Source organism: Nanorana parkeri, unplaced genomic scaffold (assembly GCF_000935625.1).
Source record: "Nanorana parkeri isolate BGI_ZX_2015 unplaced genomic scaffold, ASM93562v1 scaffold1206, whole genome shotgun sequence".
NCBI lineage: Eukaryota > Metazoa > Chordata > Amphibia > Anura > Dicroglossidae > Nanorana > Nanorana parkeri.
The window spans coordinates 192,708-213,285 of NW_017307474.1; the positions used below are offsets into that span (position 1 = coordinate 192,708).

The 20,578-nt window shown below is 38.7% G+C and overlaps 1 protein-coding gene across 1 annotated transcript in view; it reads left to right on the top strand.

Moving 5' to 3' along the window:
* The window catches only part of LOC108796979 (bile salt export pump-like), an 81,111-nt gene that overhangs the window by 18,639 nt on the left and 41,894 nt on the right, over positions 1-20,578 (top strand). The window contains exons 8-17 of the mRNA XM_018568547.1: positions 1,728-1,812; positions 3,512-3,645; positions 5,460-5,631; positions 9,814-9,938; positions 10,825-10,999; positions 11,878-11,991; positions 13,838-13,948; positions 16,368-16,493; positions 18,658-18,861; positions 19,643-19,813. Coding sequence (XP_018424049.1) covers positions 1,728-1,812; positions 3,512-3,645; positions 5,460-5,631; positions 9,814-9,938; positions 10,825-10,999; positions 11,878-11,991; positions 13,838-13,948; positions 16,368-16,493; positions 18,658-18,861; positions 19,643-19,813 — 1,417 coding nt within the window. The remainder of the gene's footprint in view (positions 1-1,727; positions 1,813-3,511; positions 3,646-5,459; positions 5,632-9,813; positions 9,939-10,824; positions 11,000-11,877; positions 11,992-13,837; positions 13,949-16,367; positions 16,494-18,657; positions 18,862-19,642; positions 19,814-20,578) is intronic.

The window sequence follows — 20,578 nt, forward strand, 5'->3', positions numbered from 1 at the left end:
AGATGATGTGCATGTCCTAGTCACATGTGCCAGAAATCCAAGAAGTAAAGGGAGATCTAGTAGCCTGCCCTTAGTAAACATGGCCACTGTCAGAAGACCGGGGAAGAAAAGAGATATAAGGTATGCAGAGAATACAAAGCCAGCAATTCTCTAGAAGTATGTGTTTGTAGATTGTCATTACTGAACATTTCTAAAGGCGTGTTTGTGGTTATTTTAAAGATATGGGTAAAGGTCCGCTTTAAGAATACTGCTGTCCAGTTGTATGCTGTGTTGTTTTATCCTGTTTTGTTGTCCATGTATCCATGTATCGTTGGGTTCTTCACCTTTTACAGGTGACCAGCTAGAAACACTTTAGGTTATGTAACAACATAGTGCTGTTATTTATTGATGGGTGGGAGAAGGATTCTTCTTTTTAGGACCAGCTTGTGATTTTAGGAGGCAATGAACACAATGGCTCCAAAAAAGGCTACACTAGATAAGACTATAATAGTGTTTCGCAGCAGTAATATCTGGATTAAGGATGAGCAGAGTGATTTCGGTAAATTGATTTTGCCACAAAATTGGCAATTTTCTGCTCTTTGAGATGCTTAGGTTGGATAAAACATTTTTTGCATTTTTTTCCTTTATTTAGAAGGTGTGCTTTTTTCTGGAGCTGTGTATTTAGGATTGTTCATTTAGTGTGTTTTTCTTATTATTATTTAAAGTGGATTTCAACATTTGCAGTCAAATTTGAGAAGACTCCACTATTCTCATGTTTTCTTATTCACACAGGATAACGAAAAATGATGTAAAAAATATATTTCTCACCTTTGAGCTGTTTCTTTGGTGAAGGCCTTTGTGCAGATTCCAGGCTACTCTGAGCGGTTTGAAAGTGAGACTGGAGGGTCAGAGTGATGGTGAGACTGAGCCTTTAAACCTTAGTTGAGGGGAATTTTTCAAAACTGAAGCAGACAAAATCTGGAGCCATTGCCTAGGGCAACCAATCAGCTTCTCTCTTTAGTTTGTTAAGATTTGAAAATGAAAGAGAGAAGCTGATTGGTTGCTGTGCACAGATTTTGTCCTCTTCAGGTTTGATAAATTCCTCTCACAGTGTTCAAAGCCAGTTTTAAAGTAGAATAGCAAAGGATCAGACCAGGCAGAAGGTTCATTTAACAGGTTTAATTATATCAGCTGCTGATGGGAACAAGCAACAAGCACTTCAAAGAACAGAGGTTCGCTCTGCATCCATATGGGCTAAAATATAATTGGCTGCCAAGGCCTACGTCACTGCAACTAGCCATAAATCTGACACTCCTTAGAAAGTATTTTTCCTAAGTTGTTCTAGACCCTTCTATATGAATTGTATACCAGCCCAAGCACCCCTTCTATATGAATTCTATACCAGCCCAAGCACATAGACTTGACACATGACAAGTTTGTATGTTCTAAGGGTTCATCTAAAGTTTATCTGTATGTCTGTATAAAGTTCATCTGTATAAGTCTGTATAAAGTTCAGCTGTATATGTCTGTATGAAGGTACTTAACTTCTAAGACTAAAGACCTTTAACTATTACATACTATTAATAATAACAATGTATATGCTAACTAATATTAACAACATGAGGTGTATGAATTAATATCAAAATTTCACTACACTTTATGCTTTCTGTACACTTCTTCTTCTTATTCCATCTGACCATTATAAAAAGTGCTTATACTCTACTGACTCTCTGAAACTTTTGTCACAGGATAAACCTTGAAACAGAAATGACACAGTTTGCCTATTACTATATTGCCATTGGAGCGGTAGTGCTTGTGATCAGCTACTTCCAGGTACAAATGTATTTTCCTATACTGTCAAAACTTACCCCCATTCACACTGAGTGAATTGTAGCGCGTTTTCCGCTCAAAAATCGCTCAAATATGAAGCTCAATGTACCTTGTCCAATGCATTTCAATAGAGCTGTTTACATCTCACAGCTCAATGTCACCTGTAGCTTGTAGCTCAAGCTTGTTGGTTGAACATGACCTATTTTTTGGTGGATTTTGTACAATTTGGCCCCAATAAACTTTGATAGACTGTCAAAACAAGCTCTACATAGTGCGACAAAATGTGCAATGTAGCTCAATGTCGCTCAGCTCAAATCAGCACTGAAAAAGCACTTGTTTTCTTGTAGCTCAGTGTGAAGGGGGTCTTAAATGGAAGTATGCTTTTTAACAGGAGTTTCTGACTTACACACAAAGGGCTTTATTTTTCGCATTTAAGTGAAGTGTTCCCTTAATTGTATCTCCCCATCACCTCCAAATATTATGTCAGCACAAATACAACTCTACAACTCAGAAAGAATGAATAAATGGTTTGTACAAGTGACAGAATTACTGAACAACATTTCCATTATACCATTGCATGATGAATGAATGGAAGAAAGAAAATGAAACAAGAGGAACCTGCACCTTTTATGTTGCCAATGAAGGATACTATCTATGTGACTGGCACAAATAGAGACTGATGTTACCTGAATCCTGGCTTCATTGAATATGAATAACCCAAATAAAACTTTTATCTTTAAAGGCCTTTAATAGTAAATAATATTTAAAGTAGTATTAAACTCTCAAACTTTCTTTCAATAATGAATCCAGATCAAACATTAGAATTTTTGCCAAAGCACATTCATCTTATATCCAAACAGCTGGTTCCAACTCTCTCAGTTCCACTCCCTGAACATCCTGTCCAGTAAAAGATCACAAAGAACAGCAAAGTCTCCAGCAGCTGTCCATCTACTTGCTTGAAGAAGGGGGGTGGGGGGGGGAGCACTTTGCCTTGCCTTTGTATTTGTGGAAATACTCACAGTCAGGGCCATCCCTATAAATAGGCAGCCTCAGGCGGCATCTCATTAGATCATGTGGGGGGAAGTGTTCTGCATTTTTGCCACCCCCTGTTTGGCCAGAGTGTCTCAGGCTGCGAAGAGCTCTGGCCAAGCAGGGGGTGGCAAACCTGCAGAACCTGCAAAATATCCTGCATGATTTTGTTCAGCACATTGCAATCAAATGCACATAGCATGGACCTGTGTGTTGCAGGTGGCTTTATCTGATGTGCATTGGGATGAAATCACCTTGGCATCACAATGCACTGAAACACACTCTACAATGAGTTGTGATGACATACAATTTTCCATGGGTCATGGTGTGATTAATCCTTTACTCACATGACAATAACATCATACTTTACCCTACCCTCAACCTCCCCCAGAGAGTGGCAAGACCTCTTCCTGGCCTCTACCTTCCTTCAAGTATGTAGCAGTATCTGGTCTTACTATATCCTTTCTTCAGTTAGTTTTATTTTTTCAAAATGTGTCTTTTTACATCTTATAAACATAATGTAATGGAAAAAAATCGTTTTCATTCAAATGTCTGACATTAGCATGGCATATCTAGTGCTTAGCACATTGCATTATAATGCTGTCATTACAATTCTCCTCGGTAACAACATAGATCATCACGCCACATCCAATTGTATTTCCCTTTATAACAGATTTCATTATGGGTTGTGGCCGCAGCTCATCAAGTTCAAATTATTCGGAAGGAATATTTTAGGAAAATAATGAGGCTTGATATTGGCTGGTTTGACTGCAATTCTGTTGGAGAACTTAACACAAGAATTTCAGAGTGAGTATAATGATCCATTTAATTAAATATTTGTTTATTGCATTTACCAGCGATACAATTCACGAAATATCTGTTTTCTGTACTGTAAGTGTATATTTTATTCCATTTTGGTAAACTGAGCACTAAAGTGTCACTGCAACTTCTGGGAAAGAATACATTCTAACTCTAGCTCCAAAATGTTAATGTCATTTCTAAAGAAGTTTTTGAACTCTCACTGAAATAATATCTAGTGATCCTGCCACTGAGGTCCTTGTTCAGACACTTCCTGTCTTTACACCTCTTGTAACATCACCCTGTCCCTGTATGGAGACCATATTTGACCATGCCAACACATATGGCACGGCCACGACCCCACCATTGTCACTATCAAGAAGCTGGTCCAGAATAATGATGTGCAGTTAATGCCAGAGGGAATAAGAAGTGAGTAAAACAATGAAAAAAAAGGTGAAAATAGTATTTTATGAAAAAAGGCAATTGTTTATAATACCCAGTGACTGTGTAGGGTTTAGATCTACTTCAAGCCCCCATTCACACATTAGTATTAGCTCGTTCACACCTGTGCATAGATGTATGTGTGTGATTTTCCGGGCGATATCAGCACGTTCTGTCTCCCAAAGACAATAGTTGTAGCTGCAAATGAGCGGAAAAACACAAATCTAATAAATATTGAACCTAAGGGACATAGTTAAATATAATGTAAGCCTACTCACAGTAAATAATGTACACAGGAGTCCTTGTACACACAAAATACTCGTTAACCATTGTACTACAAGTGAGAGCTTCACAGACACACAAAAACATAAAGGATCATCTTTAAAAATGAAAACAGAATATAGACAAAGAGCTAACACTTGTCTGAGGTTATCTTCAGAAGACCTTCATTAAAGTGACACTAAACTCAGGAATTAAATCATAAAAAGGCATTCAAATACCTTAACTACTTAAAACTACTACTTAACTTAAAAATTTAGCTTATTTGTGTATCACTCAGCTGTAGATTCTCAAATCATCTCTGAATTGGTGCGTGAGATTGTAGTCCATCACAGGAGCAAGCTTGGAGTGGTGACTACTTTACAACACACACAGGGACCATGAGGAACAAATGTAGCCACCCTCCAGAAGGAAGAACAGTGTCAGCACCAATTCAGAGATGATTTGAGGATCTACAGCTGAGTGATACACAAATAAGATACATTTTTTTAATGGTAAATAACTTGAATGTATTTTTATGATTTAATTCCTGAGTCTAGTATCAATTTAAAATAAATGGAATCTACTTAGCAATTAGCAACTGTCAATAAAAACTTTGATCAGGAGGATGTAATGTACAGCGGTAAGCAGGCTGTTTACACAGTGCATTGATCAGCAATATGTGGCACAGTGTCCCTTATGTTGCTGAAAAAAGTAACTAGCATCAGTGGTCACCAGAAGGAAAAAATGCCTAGATTGATTGCCAAGCAGGGGAAAAAATGCACAGCATTAGTAGTCAGGGGGAGGGAAATACCCAGTATAATGCCTGGCATTAATGGTTAGCAGTGCTAGAAGATAAGACCTGAGAGTGATAGCATACTTCCAGCACCAGAGCTCCAACAGCATGTAATGGCCATGCTACATAAAGCCCATACAAAGTTGTAGCTTTAGCCATCCACTTTAACTTATTGTACCTGTAAAAAATGCATGAAATAGTGGTATAGGAAGAAGTAGGTGTAATTTGATTTTGTAGGACAGATGATGGCAATTGGAATTTTTTTGTATGCATGTAAACAATATCTAACTACATTAACTCACTAAACTGTCTTCTTTTCATCAAACAGCGACATTAACAAAATAAGCAATGCCATTGCCGATCAAGTAGCAATCTTCATTGAACGGATATCTACATTTGTCTTTGGATTCCTCATTGGTTTTCTTGGAAACTGGAAGCTCACTTTAGTAATCGTAGCAGTGAGTCCCCTTATTGGTATAGGAGCAGGATTAATGGCGCTGGTACGTATTCAATAAATGTATTCTATTTTTTATTCAACTTGCTACCATTACTGGTATATAGCATTGATATCCTGGGTTTAAATTACACGAAGGTACTCCAGAGTTACCCACTGCCAAAAAGCATGATTGCAAGTGCTACCTTGGCCCAAAAGGGAGTCTACACATGTGCTTGTGTCATTAGATTCAGACCCAGACTGGTATTTTGGAAATTCTGGCATTTACCAACAGGGCAACAGAGTCTAAAAACATCACTCACCTGCCATTATCTCTGATAAAAAGGGCAAACATATTCACATGGCTTAATAAAACACCATGGCCTACTGGCCCATGGCTCAGCTGGGTTCCACTTACTTTAAGTAATCCTGTGCAATAGGTAAAATGGAGCAGCCTCGGTGCCTGGTAAAGTTTCCGCCAGAGCCTTCACTGATCAATAGCTAAAAACACGGCAATCGCAAGGGGAATCTGACTAAGGCCCAGTTTGATGGCTAAAAGGCTAAAACATGTAAGCATTTGTTAGTTTGCTGCTTTTATGCCTTTTTGCAAATAACGTATTGGATGGACGGATCCCCTTGCGAGTGCTGGTTTTTTATCTATTGCTAAATGAAGGCTCCTGCAGAAGCTTTACCAGGCACCGAGGTTCAAGCAGCAGGATTGGAGACAAGATGGTAGAGCTGCTCCATGTTTCTTCATTCTTAAGCAATCCTGTGCCATTGAAGGGCAACATAAGAGGTTTACTTTATGAGGTGCTCCCCAGCAACATACACACCTTCGCTTCACTACAGAACATATCCATTCTGAGAGTGGAAGGAAAGCTCTGGGTAAGCTACAAGTCATAGCTTACACTTGACTGTAACCTTCCCCTTTGACAGCTCTGATTAGGCAAGCACTGTCAGATGAATTAAGTCACATGTTCCTCCATACAAATTATTTCTGAAACTGTACCAAAGCACATAAATGTCAAATTCAGCATTAATAAACATGCATAAAATATTTAATATATGGTAAATTTCACCACCCTGGCCCAGGTACAATGCAGCAAATGTTCAAACTGCCACCATCACCTCTTGCATATGTTATTGTGTTGGCTGTCCAAGCCTCCAGGTTCCTGAAACCTTGCAATCTCCTGTGCCCTTGGTCTGCCTTGGCTCTCCTCCACTCCTAGTTTGCCCTGAGTGGTCAAAGCTTGCTTTAAAGGTTAAGTTTACTTTTCTGACTATGTCTCATGTTACACCCATATTCAGGGTATAGCATGAAACATGGTCACTTCTGAATGTCCGTACCTCAGTACATACATGGATGTGAGCAAGAATCTGCAGGAAGAAGAGCACTGCACCCACAATCCACTGATTGCAGTTGCAATGCTATACTGGCTCCAATGCAAAAAAAATAAAAAATTAAATGTAATTTTTTTCTTTCATGAAGAAGCGTGCATTTATTATTTTCTAAAAGGTGTTATTTCCCTTTAAGCTTCAACCCTTACATGACAAACTGCTCTTAAGTCAAAGTCTAGTACTGGGGACCTTGGACAGTACACTTTACTGTGGCATTGACTGATATATATTATGTAAGTTAAGGGCTGCATAATATATAGACGTATTAAAAATACAGGTAACAACTTCCTACATTATATTGGTGGATAACTAAAGAATAATGGATTGCTTCTTTATTTAATTCTTTATCTGATTCTTTCCATTATTAAATGTTCAATTATATCCATTTGGTTTTCTTCTCAGAAAGGTGGACAGCTATTTGTGTCATAGGGATGTTACTGAGTACAGTTTGTGCCTTATCTTATCTGGTTATATAACTCATTATAGTTCAGCTGGTTGTCTAACACAGGGAACATTACTGCTTATTGCTAAAAGCAGAACTCTGTTTAGTTTATCCTAGCAATGACCTGCCAGTTGTTGTGAAACGAATTGTCCAGACTGCCAGCCACAATTGACCCACAACGGTTGGAGTGTAATTAGTTCCAAGTGCCTTCTGCCAGGCATGTCAACCTAGAGTTTTATGGGCTACATGTGGCCCTCTTGCCCCTCTTTGGAGGCCTACAGCCAGTTTAAAAATGAATGTTCATACCAATGTTCATACCAAGTGATCTGAGCTGATTTGATCTACGCTGATCAACTTAGCTCCATGAAAAGAACTCTGAGAGAACAATTGTTCTATACGTGTCCTGTTCACACTATACAAGTGCTTTGGTCTGAGTATGTAAAAAGTGTAGCATGTCTGCATTTTATGCAATGCACAAAAATGCTTTACAATGCTGGACCCTTCTGGAGGGTGGCTACTTTTGTTCCCCATGGTCCCTGTGTGCATTGCGGTATACTGAGACGCCGCAGCCGGAGCGGATCCCGACCTGGACGTCGGGACGTCAGGATCCGCCCAGCTGCATGAGTGACAGCTGGCTCTGGCTATCTAGAGGCAGAGCCAGCTGTACCCGCCCCCTCCCCCGCTCCCTCCCCCGTCCGTTCTGCCAGTCAGCGCTGGCAGATCGGAGCGGGGAGAGGGGAATCCAGCCCCAGCAGGATCGAGATGTGAGCGAACCCGGTATGTGTTCGCTCACCTCCCGATCTACTGAGCCGACCTGTGACAGTCTCAATGTCACAGGTCGGCTAGAACTATGAGGTGAGTGGAAATCACTCATCTCATAGTTCTCCTTTAAGGTTGTCAGGATGAACTCTATCATTCTTCACAAATTGACATAGACATATTCAAGAAAACTGAAAATGAACACTTTACAGAAACATATGAAGTTTACAAAGATTTCAAGATTCACTTAGTTCAGTAAACCCTGGTTCCCTTAAGATACTCAAAGCCCAAATCCAGGCAAAGCAAACCTTATCTTTTACCTTATAATGTAGTAGGGAAGGGGTTCAAATGTCAGTTTATTGCTGGCTATTTTTTGTTGGAGAGATGCTTTTTATCCCTGTGCCCCAACATATGAAAAAAATATTGCTCTCTGGGACAATAGGACACAGACAGAAATAGAAGCCTCACAGAGAGTCTAAACTCTCACCTCTTTGCTAATTAAAGTTAAGCTGAACTCAAGAAGCTAAGATTTGCTATTGTATAGGGAATATTTAGAAATGCTAATTGTGCCTAAGCAGTACCCTAAAAAATCTACCTTTTGTCTTTTATTTTCTCTAAACAATTGCAGTGTACTTCCTGGTATGTCAATGTGCCAAGGCTCTCCTGTACATACAGCTTCATAACTATATCTGCAGTGTGAGATCTTTGGCACTGCTGCCTCTAACCACTAGTCTCAGGAGATTTGCAGTGACATTTCATGGAGGCTCTGACATGAGAATGCAAAGCCCTGCCTGTATTAAGATGGCCACCTCCAAAAAAGAGTCACAGTGCAGAACAACGCATGGTAACTCAGTAACAGGGAAAAGATCAGCTGCAGGGATACCACAGGCTATACTAGTGACTAGTCTTTCTGCATGCCTTTTTGGTACAGTTCATTTCCTCTTTTACTGTCTTTGCCCCATCCTTTCCTATCTCTACAAGCCATGTTACTGGTAAAGAAATTGGGGGGAAATCTCTTCACTGGAGAATAGACAGCAATACAAACCTGGTTTAAAAGGAGCAACAAAACATTTTCAACATATATTTCAATGATAAAAGTCTTTTTTGTAAACAAGCAGCCAACACGTTTGACAAACCCCTGAAATTAGTTGTATTTTTAAAAAATACAAAAAAGTGGACTTTTATGCACGGAACTTCTGTTCAAGTTTCCTTGGCCACTATACATACAAACCTGGGTTTGTCACACTCAAGGTCCCACCCTATATCCCGGTGACTTTGTTTTAAGATACGTATCCATCTAAGACACCTATCAAGACATGAGTCACCACAATCGCTATTTATCACCCACTTGTATTTGGATAGCAATAAAAATCAAGCAGCGGGCCAAACCTTTCCTTGCTCTACCCAGATTTAAGAACAAAATTGGACTGGATTAGGGTTCTAAGATGCATGACATGCTCCCAGGTACACCACACCATGCCATAGCCATAAATAGATAGCTTAATAGATGGAAAAGGAACCTGTTACCTAGGATTAGAAAACATGTCACAAATGTGCATGTATGATGCTAGTTTATGATTGATACCAATAGAGATAGACAGCTTAAGATAAATGTACTTACCCATATTCCCATTGCTCCTTTAATTGCAGGCTGTCGCGCGACTGACAGGCAGAGAGCTAAAAGCCTACGCTGAAGCCGGTTCTGTGGCAGATGAGGTTCTTTCTTCTATTCGGACTGTAGCAGCTTTTGGTGGAGAGAAAAGAGAAGTTGAAAGGTAACCATGGTGACCGCAAGGTTACTAATACTAAAAAGAAATTATATTGTTACAGCCCACAATATGGCTGAATCATTAGACCTCTCCTGTCTCTCTTTTAATGGAAATCCTTCTGTCCATCTCTTTATTTGACCTCTTTGTTTGTCCCAGCTCTTATGTATAGCTCTATATATAATTACCATAATTGTATATCTAGCAAAAGGATTCACGTTTCTCCTATTTCTATAATAATGTTTTACATTAAATTTAAATGCATGAATGAGATGGTTATAGAGAGTGAGCTATTAAAGAAAAAGCCCCTGGCGATTAATCTGTGTTTCTAAAATATTTTTAATTCGTTGATGTTGATCATTGCAGATAACTTTTAATGCATGAACCTAACTTTTTGCATTGATGGTTTGTCTTTTTTTCTGTCTAAAATGCCTGAAAGCAAACCTGTACTGAGAAAACCAGTCACTGCCATTGCTGATCTCCTGAAAATGCAAGTTGACTGACTGCCACTGGCTATAGTGCTTTCTAGATTTGAGACTTGGAACAAGAAACTAATGTCAAAGAAGGAACTCTTGATTTGCTTGTTGATTTTTGGGTTAGGCACTCAAGTATTGCATTTATTGGAACAGCTTCACAGCCAAGCAAACACCACACATATTTTTCTCAGTTTAGCTTTTCTTAAACATCATTGTGAGTGAGTTAGGGGCTTTTTTGCCTAAAAATGTGATCATTTTTACTGTCTTAGAAAGTCAGTTGGAATGAACATTGATTGCCTGAATGGCTACCCTCTAACCAAAAATAGCCATGACTGAATTTTGGTTGTCTTCCCATTAATTTGGTCATGAATTAAATAATGTATATGCAATTTAAATGTCAATGCTTATATCTTTGACAGGTATGACAAAAACTTGGTGTCTGCCCAGGCCTGGGGTATTAGGAAAGGTACAATCATTGGATTTTTCCAAGGGTACATGTGGTGCATTATATTCCTGTGCTACTCTCTAGCATTTTGGTATGGATCCAAGCTTGTCATTGAAACAAAGGAATTGACACCTGGAAGTCTGCTGCAGGTAACTTGAATTACAGGGACAAAAAACCTGTTGATTTAATTTTATTAAAACACTGTGGGGGAAATGTATCAAAACTGGAGCAGACAAAATCTGGAGCAGCTATGCATGGCAACCAATCAGCTTTTCTCTTCAGTTTGTTCAATTAAGATTTGAAAATGAAAGATAGAAGCTGATTGGTTGCCATGCACAGCAGTTCCAGATTTTGTCGGCTCCAGTTTTGATAAATCCCCCCTTGTGTTTATAACACTTTCAGTTTCCAGAGATATTTTGTTACTTCTTTTAAACAAATGCTATGAATTATTAATTTTCAGCGTTACGACATTGGGCAGCAGTAAATTGACTCCTACAGCAACATACTTACCCGTTGACAGTAAATATGTTACTCTAGTTGATAATTTACTGCTACACATAATATAAGGGTTATATTAGATTAGGATCATTGGTTTGGGACTAAAGTTAAGGCATATGGTAATATTTAGAGTGCAAGTTAAGGGTCAGTTGTAAGGGTTAGGTTAAGTAGTGAGGTAAAGGGGTAAGTATCAGAATCAGGTTAAGTTTAAGAGTAATATTAAGTGTTAAGGTACAGGTTAATAACACCCAACAATAGAACCCCTAAAATAAGTCGTAATTACATTCTAAACATATGCATGACAATACACCTCCCACTGTGGTCTGACCACCGGACGTGATAGTAAAATTATCATTCATCTATACATAAGTCATTAAACCCCCAACATAATCTGACCATAGTGTTGACAAATAGAGATAACAATTTCCAGAGTAATGAAAGCAACTTTAAATCCAGTCCTAAAGTTAATAATAAAAAAAAAACTCCAACTGTTTATATACTTTGATAACTATTTTTTTTCACTCTTTAGGTATTCTTTGGTATTTTAGTTGCCGCTATGAATTTGGGTCAGGCCTCTCCATGTTTGGAAGCATTTGCTTCTGGCAGAGCTGCTGCTACAATTATATATGAAACAATAGAGAAGGTCAGTATTCAGATCACATCTCAAGCTCTGTCTAAACTTTTGTTATAAAAGTTTTTTTCGCTTTTTTTATGACTTTTTTTGTTTATAGGGTGTTAAAGGGCTGATCAACTCAAAGTAGATATTACAATATTTTTTTAGGTCCTGGCGTATAAAGTCAAACTCTATTTACCACTATACATATCAGCGCAAATTTACCACTATACATATCATCCTTAAATTACTTGGTAAATTACTTGGCCCGGCTCCCTTGTTTTTAAGCACAATATCTGCCCCTGAAAGGCCTCCTATTCCTCTAGAGAGCTCTAGTGATGTCTCTGCACATCTAAGATCCTGTGTGAATGGAATTGTGTTCACTTCAAGTGGGTTTTGCATTCCCATAGAAGTTTATGGGATGTAGGTAATGAGCGGTGTGCCTCAAGGATCTGTGCTGGGTCCGATACTGTTCAACCTATTCATTAATGACATTGGGGAGGGAATAAATAGCCATGTTTCCGTGTTTGCAGACGATACTAAAATAGGGAGGGTACTAGAAACGGATTGTGACACTATAAAATTGCAGGAGGACCTGGATAAAATAGGGGAGTGGGCAATACTATGGCAGATGAGGTTTAATGTCGATAAATGCAAAGTAATGTACTTTGGACATAAAAATAAACAAATAGGCTATACAATCATGGGTATGCCGCTAGGGAAGTCAGAAATAGAAAAAGATTTGGGGGTCATTGTAGACCACAAACTGAATGGTAGCTTGCAGTGCCAAGCTGCGGTAAACAAAGCTAGCAGGGTCTTGTCCTGTATTAAGAAGGGGATGTATTGCAGGGACAAGTCTATAATTGTGCATCTATATAGATCGTTGGTTCGGCCACATCTGGAATACGCGGTCCAGTTTTGGTCGCCGGTACTGAGAAGGGATGTCCTTGAATTGGAGAGAGTCTAGCGGAGGGCAACAAAACTAATTAGGGGAATGGAGGACCAGAGCTATGAGAAAAAGCTTCTGACCTTAAACTTGTTTACGCTGGAATTAAGGAGATTAAGGGGGGATATGATTTTCATGTACAAGATGTTCAATGGTGACAGCAACATTGGCAACAAACTGTTTGAGATTAACTCCATTACAAAGACTAGAGGCCACCACCTGAAGTTGGTGGAGAACAAATTCCAGCACAATGGGCGAAGAGGGTTCTTTACAGTAAGAGCGGTTAAGGTAGGGAACTCACTGCCATCGGCAGTGATTTCAGCCAAGAGTGTAGATTTGTTCAAGAAACGTTTGGACAATTTCTTAAGGGACCGTAATATCCAGGGATACCAGTATCCCTAAGAATGAGATGATGCGTGGACCTATATGGGTTGGACTTGATGGACGTAAGTCTTTATTCAACCCCAAATACTATGTAACTATGTAACTATGTAGGTGAGGAAAAAGTCAACTGAAGGTCAAATGCACATGTCAATGAATTTTCGAATGATCTCAGAAGTGATGGCAAACTAATGCCATCGACACAAGCCTAAAGCTCCTATACTGTTACAGGAGCACTCAAACTGTAATTCCGTACACTAGAGTCATCCCGTTATTGGAATATTAGGTTTAGGTGAATTGGCCATTCAAAACAACTAACAATTATTTTCTGCTCTGCTCTTCTTTTTCCATCACGATTCTCTTGTGTGTCCACTGCCTTATAACATGAATGTTTTTACTATATTGTATGTCTATTCTTTAACACAACATATATTTCAGATATTAAACTGATAAATATATTTTTGAATGTACTCAGTTTTTTAAATCTGTTTGAACTGAATGCCACCAAATCAATGGTAATAACTCTGGCATTTGTATGTTCTTTTGAAGAAGCCAATTATTGACTGTATGTCTGAAGAAGGCCACAAACTAGATCAAGTTAAGGGAGTTATTGAGTTCCACAATGTGAACTTCCATTATCCATCAAGGCCAGAAGTAAAGGTACTGTATGACATAAACATTGGGGGTCCTAGATGGTGGTATGTCAAAATTCATCTGTTGAACACGGTATTAAATACAAATCAAAGAACAAAATGGCAGTTTTCATTAAGGAGCATGATGTATTTAAACAATGAGTTAGTGTTTTGTAAACTATGTGGTATGGGTTTAGAATTTCTGGAGCATCTGTTATGGGAATTATTTTTGGTGAGAAACCTAGCCCCCTGATTATGCTATTTAGTTCAGTTTGTTGGTATCCACTCTTGTCAACTGTGTGGCTATTTAGAATGAGAAGGAAGGTAAACTAACCATATGAATGAGGGTATCTGTTTAGTTGTGCATAAGGTAGGGAAGGGGTAAAAGTTATGTCTTTTTTGTATTTTTGTCTGAATAGAGCATGAGATTTACACTCTATTTGCCCTGCTGATCAATGTGCACATATCTGTTGGAAATACACAAAGCACACCACGATTCAAGTAAAAAGGACATGACTTTTATATTTGAACAATACTTGCTTATCCCAAAGTTCAACTTTAAATCAATAGTTAGGCTTCAAGAATAGGTTCACAATTTTAAAACGGTATGTATGTATGCTACTCCTCATACCAGGTTCATTAAATGCCTTGGAGCAACCTGGTCACATACTTAGGACATTAAAACTGAGCATGTGGTGAAAAAAGACACAATTAGAGGTTACCTTTAATTAATCCTCTATGTGAAAACAATGACTTGTTCTAGAAAAGTAAATGTTGACCTTACTTGTAAAACATAAGCCTTGCACTGTATCTACCTTACCCAGACTCTTTTTAGTGTTCCTTTAATGTAATAGGCAGGTCTGTGACCAATAAGGGAACTTTGCAAAATGGGACCAATTTTGACTTTTAGGGCCTTGGTGTCAGAACCACTTCTCTCCCTATCTGTCACGTACCTTAGGGGAGTCTGAGTTGAGGAGGGCGGCCTCTCTCACAGTTCCGGTCCCGGAGCACCTGGATTGGTTACAGGGGCGCCGGGGCACAGAGGGGAAAGGGTGCCAGAGGCTGGTTAGCCTGTTGCGTCTGTGAGATGAGATGACAGTGCGTAGATCCGGGCCGGACGCAGGATGCGGATGCACCGAAGAGGATCCAGAAGGCTTTAGATCCGATGAGCTGAGGAAGCTGGAAGCAGAACACACAAGGCAGAAGGATCGTCGAGCAGGCCGAGGTCATCAATGAGCTAGCAATGCAGTACAAGGGGTGAGGCAGAATCAAGGTCAAAAACAAGCCGGGGTCTTCAGGGAGCAAGCAACAACAGAGAGTAGTCCAAGCCGGGTCAGTAACGGGTAATCAGGATACAGAAAACACAGGAACACAGAACACAGGAAGCTGACGATCTGACAGCATAGGAGGATATCTGAACACAGCCTTTATAGCCCAGTTGGCGCCAATTGTTCAAACGACACGTCGGCGCGTGCCCGTGAGCACAAACACGCGCATGAACGTGAGCGTGACGCGCACGTACATGCGCACGTCCTTGCAAAGACGCTGCTCCTATTATGGCTCTATGGTCCACAACAGGCGCCTGCGCATGCACAGACCGCGACACTCGAACTCTGGCTCTGGCTTTCTGACACTGTCTATGGGACTGAAAAAGCAGTTTGAAGCAGGTAAAATGCAGATCAGAAGGAGGCCAACTGCAGGTCATATGTATCGTTTAATGAATTCTGAATGATCTCAGAAGCACGCTGCATTTGCCTATTACCTCAAGCCCATAGTCCATCAGCATTTATCTTGACAACCCTTATAACCCTTATAACCCTATGTTTTGTTTGAATTTCCCAGGTTTGGTCCAGGTCTGCTTTAAACAATGTCTTGCATAGTGTATAAACAAGCATCCCTCACATTTCTAAATGTATTGCTGAAGTGTTTTCTATACTAAAAAAAAGGAAAGTGTAAACATCATTTTCACAGATCAATATCTCATAAAAGTGTAAGCTGACATACATTAACTTAAAATTGTCAGAAAGAGCATTGGCTTACCAACATTTACTAGAATACATATATCATGTCTGATCAAAATTTCTGTTACTGATTGCTGTATATCCAACGGGAAATCGAATCAATGGTATTAATTAGAGGAAAATAATAAAACAATAAATAATGTTATTTATAACAAACTTAAAAGGACACACAGAAATAAGAGAACCTTTGTGAGATTGATTTATTCATTATTTAAAGTGGCCCTTCATGGTAAAATCTGTTTGAGATCAATACATGGAATAATTCAATGCGACAGCTATGGAAGAGTGGCTAATTGGTATATTTTATTACTATGCATACAGTGACAGGAATCAAATAATGCTGATCCCATCAAAAACGTATGAAGATAAGTCAGGCTATAACAGCAGCGTTGCAGGAAATAATGTATCTCTTCCCAACATCCACAGATATTGAGCCATTTGAATATTTGCATAAAGCCTGGCCAGACAACAGCTTTTGTTGGGCCAAGTGGGTCTGGAAAAAGTTCTGCAGTACAGCTTATACAAAGATTTTATGACCCTACAGATGGAAAGGTAAACATATTTATTTGATTTGTGATAACTATCTATCTATCTATCTATCTATCTATCTATCTATCTATCTATCTATCTATCTATCTATCTATAAGTTTGTAGACACCTGACCATTACAGCTAAATGAGCATGTAGGACATCCCATTCCAAAACCATGTGTGTTAATATGGAGTTGACCTTTGCAGCTGTAACAGTCTTTCCTCTTCTGCAAAGGGTTTCTCCAATATTTTTGAGTGTATCTGTGTCCATTTAGAGAAATTAGCATTTGTGAGTCCAGGAACTAAAGCTGGATGAGAAGACTTGGCTCACTAGTGGTGCTGCAATTCTTCCAATAGTTCAATAATGTTAATGTTAGGTTAGGGCATTGTGTAGGTCACTTAGGCTCATCCACATCAAATTAGTCAAATTAGATAATTATGGGAATGGCTTTGTGCACCTGACCTCAATTCAAAGGGGTGTCCATATGCTTTTCGCCATGTAGCGTACAAATATATACATAGTTATACACCCTAAGGGTCATAGGGACAAATTTGTGTGCCTCAACTTGCTCACATTTTTCAGGATTGGCCTTTGTTTTCCACTGCAGTTGTGGCAGAATGAGATAGGGTGGCGAGTGTATTCAGAGATTTTAGGCTAAAATTATTTTTTGCGGTACTTAATAGTATTGTATGTTAGATGGCAGGTGGCTTGAGGGTGGTAGGTCTTTATAATGATATGCTATTTGAAAATGGCAACTGTTCCAAAGTGCTTGGTTCCAGCAATTTATAATACCAATGCTCATATTATCATAATGGCAAGTATTATTGAGGCCTTATTTAAGAAATTGAGAAATTTAGATGCTGAGTAAATGAAGGGGAAAATATATATATTTTATAAATGCAACCAATCAGCAAAAATGCAGTTATATAAATATACCTGGTATCTGCATCATACCCTATAAACGAAATACATGTAGGCAATATGAAGTAGATGTACGGTACTCTCCTTGCTAAGCAGAAATATCAATGCCACAATTCTGGTAACAACAGTTTTGGGAGTGTCGGGGTGTCAGACTACAAGGCTATCTACAGCTGCTCCTACCCTCTGGCTTCTATGTCACGCCACAGTTTTTTTTGCAGCATTTAGAAAAGTCTCATAAATGTTGGAAATATGCCTTTTGTTGCTACAGGGGGGAAGCAACTGTGAACAATCCAGAAGTTTGACGCTCTGGGAAGTGTCAATTTTCAGAATTGCAGCGCTAATAGCATTCAAACTGGTGCCGCAGATAATGCTAGTGTATGTACGTCTACCACCTATTGTCTACATGTATTCAGTTCATAGGGTAGGATGTTCATAAGATATGGTAATTTGACAGGGCCTCTTTAAATTTTAACTAAGGGAAGATGACAGGGACAATTAATAAAAGAAGATGGGTTCATATCATCACAGAAACATAGAAAAGATGATAAAATAATGGTGAGGCTGACATTAAATACACATTTATCATGGTCTTTGCTGTAATGCAAAAGGAGCATGCTCTGCACACATTGCACCAAAAACATACATTTCTGTTTTAAAGGGTAAGTTATACTCTGTTGAAAGCCACATCTCCAAATAAAACAAAATTACAAGACACAGTATGGAGTATAGTGACCATGCAAAGATACTGTACAGGTCCTAAATATTCTGCTTTAACTTTTTACATTGTATAGAAATGACATGATTTCTCTTTTTAAATTGTGTAAATTAAAAAAACAATGTTATTGAAATAAGTATAATGTCCTCTATTTCTATAAAGTGTGACCTTGTCAAGAACACAAAACACCACAACTTTTAGAAAAAAAGCAAAATATGTTCAATCTTCTCACATATCTCTGGTTTTCTTTGGAAGTAGAGGATATTCCAACCATTATCTAAACTGTGTTTTTCTTTTCATGATTGTCTAAGTAGAGCTATTATCTTTAATCTTATAAGTGATGCCCTATCTGGTTAAAAAAAAAAAAATATTTTACTTATACAAAAGGTAAGTTGTTGTTTTTTCTCCTCTTTCTACAGTTCTTTGCAACGTTGTACACTATAACATTATTATACACATTTAAAAAAAATTTGCCAAAAAACAACAACACATGATGAATTTTTTCATACATGAATTATTGAAGCCGTGTTTGCTTTTATAACTTTGCAGGTGACATTAGACAGCCATGATATTCGTACACTTAACATTCAGTGGTTGCGCTCCTTAATTGGGATTGTTGAGCAGGAACCTGTTTTGTTTGCCACCACAATAGCTGAAAACATTAAATATGGGCGAGAAGGGGTCACTATGGATGACATTATAAAAGCGGCAAAAGAAGCAAATGCTTACAACTTCATCATGGATTTACCACAGGTAAAATGAGGCAAAGAAGCTTTTGTGCAAATGCCAGAGTAATGTTTCAGATTACAATTTAAATAAGCACTCTAATCTGATTCCAAAAGAGGATAATGTCCTTTGGCTATTTTAAGCGGACAATCAAATAATCAAATACACTTTGTAAGTTGCAGCTGATATATGTGCAAGGCACACATTACAAAAACATTCTTCGGACATAATATGTAAAATTAAAGTGACATTTCAGGAGTTACATTTTAAAAATGTATAAATGTACTCTATTAACAAAAAGTATCTTATTTATGTATCACTCAGCTGTAGATCCTCAAACCATCTCTGTATTCATGCTGACACTGTCCTTCCTTCTGGAAAGTGACTACTTCTGTCCCCTATGGCCCCTGTGTGTGTTGTAAAATAGTCCAAGATCGCTCCTGCGGTGGTACAATCACAATACAAATTAGTAAACTAAATGTGAGATTGTAGTCCATCACGGGAATGAGCTTGGAGCGGTGGCTACTTTACAACACACACAGGGACCATAGGGAACAAAAGTAGCCCCCCCAGAAGGAAGGACAGTGTCAGCATGAATACAGAGATGATTTGAGGATCTTCAGCTGAGTGATACACAAAGAAGATACATTTTTGTTAACAGCTAGGGTACTTGAATGCACATTTAAGTTACAGCTCCTGAGTTTAGTGTCACTTTAAATACATGAAATGACACACATAGCCTTTTTTGGTGGTTATAATGTTACCAGTTTTTAGTTTGAATAAAATGTATCTTTTTATTTCCTTTTAGAATTTTGACACCCTTGTTGGAGAAGGCGGTGGGCAGATGAGTGGAGGACAGAAGCAGAGAATTGCCATTGCTCGAGCTCTGGTTAGAAATCCCAGAATCCTCCTGCTCGACATGGCTACCTCGGCACTAGATAATGAGAGTGAGGCTATTGTTCAAGAAGCTCTTGATAAGGTCAGTTGTTACGATTGTGACATGTAATATCAATAAATGGGTCTCAATGAGCCAAAGTCAATGTTATTACTTAAAGTGAAAGTTCCTTTTTATATTTTTCAAGCCACACACATCCCTCAAATATGAAACCTCTGGTATCAAAGATAAAACCATTTAAAGGTTATGTCGGCATGTGAATGCAATTCTTGAGTTAATGTTTTTACTGAGTGTTACACAATATAACTAGTTGGCTGAGCCTGAACCACCATTTCCTGTCAGTTTTGGCCTTCAGAATTTCAAATGGAAAATCTCTTTTGGTCCAATCTGCATGTGTGGGGGCGTTATGTTAGCTGAGAGTAGTTGAGTTGTATATAGGATACTGGTGGCTTATAGGGACCAAACATTATCTTTCCATATACGGATTCTTCAGAATGGCTGATGTGATTGTATGACCCCATCTGGGTGGATACTGGATATTGGTCATAGTCAACTTACAGTTGATTTCACTGTCACCTGCACAGTCAGACTTTGCAAAGTCTTTTCTAACATTGGCCTGCCCACCCTAAAGCCCATGTCAGTCATAGTAGCCATATGTCTATAGGCACAGACACCTTATATTTTCTTCTGCTAGAAATTTAGCACATATAGTTTCCTCAGTATGTGTATCTGAAATTATGCTACTTGATGGTCCTCCACATCTATGACTCTACTAGACCAAAGAAGCAGCAAGGCACCATCTTTTATTTGTTTACATTACAAATGTTTAAAAAGTCTGAAGAAAAGATA